The sequence below is a fragment of the Propithecus coquereli genome, unplaced genomic scaffold, assembly GCF_000956105.1.
Source record: "Propithecus coquereli isolate 6110/MARCELLA unplaced genomic scaffold, Pcoq_1.0 Scaffold531, whole genome shotgun sequence".
In the NCBI taxonomy this organism is placed as follows: domain Eukaryota; kingdom Metazoa; phylum Chordata; class Mammalia; order Primates; family Indriidae; genus Propithecus; species Propithecus coquereli.
The window spans coordinates 196,978-204,251 of NW_012151186.1; the positions used below are offsets into that span (position 1 = coordinate 196,978).

General features: G+C 58.7%; 1 protein-coding gene across 1 annotated transcript in view; it reads right to left on the reverse strand.

Annotated features, from left to right (window-relative positions):
- Positions 1 to 7,274, reverse strand: part of TCF25 (transcription factor 25 (basic helix-loop-helix)) — a 34,019-nt gene that overhangs the window by 6,272 nt on the left and 20,473 nt on the right. The window contains exons 6-11 of the mRNA XM_012657158.1: positions 7,082 to 7,181; positions 6,141 to 6,234; positions 4,417 to 4,509; positions 4,171 to 4,276; positions 1,974 to 2,133; positions 448 to 535 (exon numbers count right to left, since the gene is read on the reverse strand). Coding sequence (XP_012512612.1) covers positions 448 to 535; positions 1,974 to 2,133; positions 4,171 to 4,276; positions 4,417 to 4,509; positions 6,141 to 6,234; positions 7,082 to 7,181 — 641 coding nt within the window. The remainder of the gene's footprint in view (positions 1 to 447; positions 536 to 1,973; positions 2,134 to 4,170; positions 4,277 to 4,416; positions 4,510 to 6,140; positions 6,235 to 7,081; positions 7,182 to 7,274) is intronic.

The following is a 7,274-nucleotide window of genomic DNA, read 5'->3' on the forward strand; positions in this document are numbered from 1 at the left end:
CAGAGTGCTAGGATTACAGGCGTGAGCCACCGCGCCCAGCCTCTTTACTTTTAGTAACAATTTGTAAAAGGCACCGAGCGACATGTGCCACACAGAAACCGGGAAGCCCCATCTCCCCGCCCGGCACTGTGCGCCCCCAGGGCTGCCGACGCCCCCAACTGCCCCCATCAGGAAGCACCTAGGTGAGCCTCATTTTTAAGCTGGACGCTGCTCACTGGGCCCCCTCGCAGAGGGGAGGGTGTCTCCACTTGGTCGGGGGCTCCAGAGCCTTCCCTGGTGGGACAACAGCCCCAGCTCCCCCAGGAGCTCTGCGTCCCCAAGGTCACCGTCTCAGCCTGTGCTCACCCGGGGCAGCAGTGCTGAGGGCAGCCAGAGCCCCGCTGACTCCGAGGACAGGGACCGGGGCGCCTGTGCCTGGCACCCACACCCAGGCCCTTGTGCTCTTACCTGATCTCGGCATTGGGTCCAAAGAAGCGGTGGCTGGCGACAGTGGCATCGGGCCGCACGCTGCAGTACTCCAGCAGGGGCATGAGGACTGGGGGGGGCAAAGGCTCCGGTCAGGGCCCTTTGAGCACCTTGCCCCGGCCACTCCCAGCCCCAGGGCTGAGGTCCCGTCCCAGACGCAGCTTGGTGTTTGCAAAGTGCAGGAGTAGAAAGCCAGGGGGTCCGAGTTTGCGACCAGCGTTCCTAGCTGTTGCCACCCGGGGCACCAGGGTCTGCAGCTCCCAGGGCCCTGAGGAGCTGTGACCATGCGGGTGGATGTCCCTCCCGGCATCCACTTCTGCCTCCAAGGGAGACCCACCCGGGACCCTCCAAGCACACGCAGGTAGCTGATTCGATCATAAAGACCAGACCCCACAGCAGACTGGTGGGGGCAGCGGCCGACCCGCTGAGGCATGGGCCCTGGGTGCCCCGTCCCCTGGGGCAGAGCCTGCCTCAGCCCACCCTGCGTGCAGCGCTCTCTGGCTGAGTGACTGTGGCTTCCCTGGACAGCCTGCCTGCTGGGTGACTGCCACTCTGAGAGCAGCCGGGGCAGCCCTGCTGTGCTCACGCAGGGCCCGGACAAGCCCGTGCCACACCGCCGCTCCAAGGGGACAGAGGACACGCCAGCTACATTCGACCCCAGGGGACGGAGGCAGCTTCTTAGACAAAGGAGATGAGCCTCTTGGGTCAGCGGGCGGGACCCCGGCAAGGCCCTGCTGGTGGACAGCTCTGCCATGCTGGGGTGGCCCAGCCCCACGCTGGGGGCCTCCAATGAAGCAGTGCTGACTCCAGGACTTTCTAACAGAAGACACATGGTCACGCAGCGTGCACACACCAGCTGCGTGCAAGCGACGCTCACCCACACACCCAGGGACCGTCAAGGGAGCCTTGTCTGGAGAGGGCTTTCACCCATGTTTTTGGGAAGGGCCGACCTCCCTGACCCGACCGGCAGCAGCCTTGCCGAGCCTGCCCTGGGTGCGGATGCAGGCGCGTGGAGACGCACAGTCGGGCTCGGGGGCAGCTGAGGATGCAGAGTCCACCCAGAGCCACTGAGCCACGTGGGCCTCTCTCCCCGCCCCGGTGGCACGGAGCACGGCCCTGTCCTGGGTGTTGTGCTCCTTTACGACGTCCTCCGTGATGTGCCCCAGCACCTTGTAGACACCTCCCCGCGCTCTCCCCTCCCCAGAGATCACCTGACACGTTGAACACCGTCTAACACATCGCATCTTCCAGCCAACCCTGTCTCCCCGCCCTAGGACGCAGCCCCCGGGGCAGGAGTGTTTGTCCCTCTCCTGTGGCGGAGTCGGGCCTGGCACGCAGTGGGCTCACGGAGATGGGTGGATCAGCTTCCAAACTCTAGCTGTGGCATGTTTTTAGGGCTTACTGGAGAATGCACCTTTCTGTAAGTGCAGGAGGGCTGGGACCCGGCCTCCGCCACCAGGAAGACGAGCTGCCAGGGGCTGCCTACCTCCAGGAGATGCAGCACCTACCTCCAGGGAACATGGTGAGAGCCTGTCGGATCAAGAGAGAGGCCTTTTCCCTGGCAGAGCCGAGCTCCTGCTCGGGGAGGTCTGTTTGTTGACTCAGCAGAAAATACGCCAATGGAACGGAGAAGGCGAAATTTGGGAGCTGAGACAGGTTTCGATGACCCTACAAGGGGTGAACAGACAGAGTTTGGGGCCTCAGGGTCATGGAGACAAACACGTGAAGTTCACAGACGCTGGCGTCACGAGCTGCGCTCCAGCGAGCAGATGCGTTTTGCAGGCATCTCTTTAACTTAGTATAAAGATAACTTGAGCCTCCAGCTGGGGGATTTTCCACGTGCAGAAAAGGCAGAAGGACACGGGATGGGACGAGTACAGCAGCTGCCCCGAGCAACCCCCAGCAGGAGAGCTGTCCGCGACCACTTTCCAGCGCTCTTCCCGCCTCTGCCCACACAGGGGCGTAACAGACGCGGGACTCTGCGTTTTCTTCCATTAAAATGGGATCATGGTCTTCATGGAGCTCTGCAACCTACAAACCATCAAAACTTTTCCTGCAGCCTCAGTCTGGGGGACTCGCTGAGGTCTCCCCCCAAGTATGTTCTCAGGAGTTCCGGGTATTTTCTTTTTCTTCTTTTTTTTATAGTCGTAAGGTCCCTCCTTCACGTGTGAAGCAGGGAGACGTTATTTGAGTTACACTGTGGTGAGCCGAAGATGCACGTTGTAACCACAGGGAAAAAGTCACCGAAAAATGAAATAAAGAGGCGTCTGCAGGCTCCGTCCCCTGCAGCATCATTCCCAGGAGCCAAGAGGCGGAAGCAACGAAACGTCCTCGGCAACGAACAGGTAAGGAGAACGTGGCCCGTCGCACAGCGGAGCGCAGGCAGCCTCGCAGACGCAGAAGGCGACCCGGGCACGTGCCGTCGGCCTGCTCAGGGCGGGGTCGTCACAACCTTCAGTTTGTAAAACACGTGCTACAGTTTTATGCGTCAGGAGTCTGTCAGGACGTGGCTGGGTTTTCCACTCCGGCTTAAGTCAGGCTGTCGGCTGCCTGCATTCTTGCCTGGCACTTTGGGTCCTCTTCCAGATTCTTTCCTGCTGCGGGCAGAACTCGGTTCCTTGTGGTGTTAGGACTGAAGCCCCCATTTTCTCGCTACCCATCTGCCAGGGCTGCTCCCGGCGCCCAGAGCTGCCCTGACGTGCCAGCCCCGACTCCCTCCCTCCCAGCAACAGAGAACTCCTTGGCACGCTTGAATCTCCGCCGCTCCTGCTCTCCGAGTGTCTCTCCGAACTACATCACTGCAGGTGAGACTTCCTGGCCAACCCTGCCAAACGCATAACTCAAAATGATTTACCTATTTTTCATCACACGTGAACATGTGCTATGGAAAAATTCAAGCACAGAAAGAGGAAGTCAAAAGCTGTCCCCCTCCTCCGCCCGGCCCTGCTGGAGGTTGGCATTCCAGGGTCCGACGTGTCCTTCCGGACAAGCGCTCCCCGCAGGAGCCCAGGTGGCAGTTTAAACTTTCTAGTAGCTGCATTAAAAACAGGTGAAATTGATCTTAATACGCTGTATTTAAGCCAGGACACCTCAATTATCACTCCAACATGTATCAACGTAAAAGTCATCCAAGGCAGTTTACGTTCGTTTCTCGTGGTGAGTCAGAACCTGACGTGGGCCTCAGCACTCCGAGCACCTGGACCAGGTGTCTGGGCCCAAGGAGGCCCCAGGTCTTCAATTGCGCACTGACACACGAATCTGACGTGGCGTATGTCATTGGTCACGAATACGTGTCTGTCGGTTCAGCACTTCTGGGGTGCAGACACCCCACACTCAAAACATGGGCCTGCCCTTCCAGGGCACTTGCTGGGGTCCCATGTCAGCCCACGACCTTCCCCGACCTCCTGCCTGCATCTTCCTGTACGGCCCACGATGACTCTGGGGTCTTGCCCCTCGTTCACTCGTAGCACCACCGTCCCTGCACGCACGCTTCTGTGCACGCCCGAGGGCTCTTCTCCTGGGCTGCTGTGCCCCGCTAGGGAGGACGCATCCCGCTCAGCAAGGTGGAGAGAGAGACTCAAAGGCAGGAGGACCTGGTTCTGCGCCCAACCCTCACCGTTCCGGCACACAGGATGCCAGACCAAGAGAGGCGAAGAAACAGAAGAAACAGACGTCCCTCCGAGTGACAGCGCGACTCGCACCTACCTCCCACTCCTGGAAGAGGCGGATCAAGTACTCGTAGTTCCGGGCCCGCAAGGCCAGGTGGTCCACAAGCAGCAGCATGCACAGGGGGTCCTCATCCGGCTCGAGGCTTCCAGAGGCACCGCCGTGAACAGAGCAAAGGGGGGCAGAGGAGACGCCGTCACGGTCCGGAGTGGGCAGCACAGATGTCTGGGGATCTGCGGCCACTGCAGCGAGGACAGGCGGCTGGGCGCCCCGGCAGACACTCACCTCAGAATGAGCTTGCAGTACTCCAGCGCCGTGCGCGGGCAGCCTCGTTTCTCCAGGAAGCTCATCTGCTTGTAGAGGGCCAGGTAGAAGCTCCTGGGTAGGAAGAAGTTCCATGTGGTCAGAGTGAAGCAGAAAGCTGTGCGCGGCACCCTCCCCAGCCTGCCCTCTGACTCTGGGTTTTGTTGGCATTTCCTACATGGCCTGGTGCAGGGGACACCTGTGAACGCTCCCCACGTGTCTGAAGGTGTGTGCTCTACTTGCTGTTTACGAAGTTGTAAACTTATTTGTACGTTGAAAATCAAGCTTATTTGAAATATTTCTTTATTTTTTCTCAGACAGTCTCACTCTGTAGCCCAGGCTGGAGTGCAGTGGCATCATCACAGCTCACAGCAGCCTCAAAGTCCCAGCTCAAGTGATCCTCCTGCCTCATCCTCCCGAGTAGCTGGGACCACAGGCACCACCACACCCAGCTACTTTTTCTATTTTTTTGTAGAGACCGGGTCTCACTCTTGCTCAGGCTGGTCTTGAACTCCTGGCCTCCAGCAATCTACCTGCCTCAGCCTCCCAAAGTGTTAGGATTACAGGTGTGAGCCACCACGCTTGGCCCTTATCATGTTTTTTGTTTACTATTTATCATTTAAGGGAAGAGAGTTAAAATCTCCCATTATAATTATGATCTTAGTTTATCCTTAAATTTCAACAGTTAACAGTTCTCCTATTGGATGCATGAAGTCCCATGACTTTAGTCAGCTGGTGGACGGGCATCTTTACCAAGAAACAGCCCTGTGTCCCTTTCATGCATGAAAATATTAATATTTAAAAACTATTTCAAAGAACTATGAACTTAATAGGAAGAGATAAAACTAGCACAAAGGAAAATGGTGGAGAGAAGCCAGACCCGGCACGCCGTGAGATCTGTGCAGCAGGGTCCATGAGCCTCGGCGCCCTGGGACGGCCTTGAGGAGAGGGAGTGTCCCACACTGGGGACAGTCAACAGCAGCTAGAGAACGCAAAGGCATGAGGAGCCCCCGTGCACGCTGCTGCCTGTGGACCACCTGGCCTCGCGGGCCTGGAACTACGAGCACTCGATCCACCTCCTGCAGGAGTGGGAGGCTGGTGCGTAACAGGGCGCCAGATACAGGGTGGCGAGGAAGACACACGGGCAGAGGGCGGGTCCACACGCACAGGTCCCCGCAGCGCAGGCCGAGGGGCAAGCCCGCGGGAGGGCCAGGAGGGAGGTGCTGCAGCCGTCCCGGTCTGACCGGGGAGGGCTGGGGCCACAGAGCTGGCTGCAGGGACAGTGTCTGAAAGAAGCATGTGCCACACGTGAGCACTCAACCTGGGGAACAGGATCAGGCGGAATCTGAGCTGCTCACTGAAGAATCAGGACACACACCTGCAAAGCACCCAAGATGTTATAAACTTGCCAGGGATACAGCCCTTCACCCAGACACGCAGGCAAATGCAGCGAGGATCCCAGGGTGGCGACTTCTCACGTGGGCAAACTCAAACCCAGCCCCTGCTTTTAAGCTCTGTCTTGAGCAGGTACTTTCGAGTAGTCCTGGACCCGCAGGGCCCCGGTCCACCCTCAGGGACAGTCGTGTGCCACCTACGACGCTGTGGCAGCCACTGGTGGGGCCCCTGATGCCCAGGACAGGGGGAGGTGAGCCCCACTGGCACAAGCTGCTCCCTCAGGCGTCAGTCCCACGGTGGGCCCCACTCACCTGTTCTCAGGTCTGCGGTAATCCAGCCGGCACGCCCCGCTGGTGAGACTGAACAAGGGGTGGAACGCGCACTCCATGCTGTACAGGGCTCTCTCTGCAGCACAGGGACACGGGGGTGGGGGGTGTCACGGCTGCGCACAGTAGTGCGACCCCTCCTCTAGATGTTGCTAGATGACTAGCAATGAGGAAAGGCCTGGAAGGAACTCACATAACTAGGCTTCTGGACACTGAGAGGGCACGGACCTCTCGGGTGACCCCAGTGCCTCTCTGGGTTTACGTCAACCACAGAACCTGTGAGCCTCGGAGGGAAACGTCTTAAACACCAGGACGTCTGACCGACACCGTGTCCTGGTAGCACTGGGAGTCTAGGCATGTGACGCAAACACGCGTCCACGCAAAATCTGCATAGCCGTGTTCACAGCAGCACCGCCCACAACAGCCAAAAAGTGGAAACGGCCCTGAGACGTCCATCAACTGAGGACAGATACACAAAATGTGGTCTATCCGCACGGTGGACTGTCATTCAGCCATCGGAAGGAACGAAGGTCTGACGCAGGCTAAGAGGGTGAGCCTTGGAAACACGGTGGTGGAAGAAGCCAGCCACAGAGGGCCGCGTAGCGTATCACCGCGTTCACACGACATGTCCAGAGCAGGCAAATCCACAGAGGCAGGAAGTAGATCAGTGGTTCTGGGGGCGGGGGTGTCTCTTATGGGTAATGAAAATAATCTGAAACCAACTGTGGCGATAGCTGTGCAACTCTGGCACGAACTGAAAACCGGTGACTCGTATACTTTAAACGGGTGAGTCTCACGGTGTGCGAATTATGTCTCAGCAAAGCTGCTATTTTATAAACCTCTTGCCAAGTTCGTCTGTATCCCGTCATCTCATAAAACACGTGTGCCTGTCGGCTTGTGCCGCTCCCACGAACGAGCTGTCTTACCTACGAGGTCTCGGGCCATCTCCTGATCCTCCTGAAAGCGGCAGGCGTCGCTGAGCTGCAGCAGCGAGTCCACGTGATAGGGGCTCGTCTGAAGCAGAACCTACCGGAAAAGCAGACAGCCCTGGAGAAAAGCTGCAGGCAGAGCCCTCCTGGGAAAGACACCCAGCAAGGCCCTGGACTGCCAGGCCCTCCT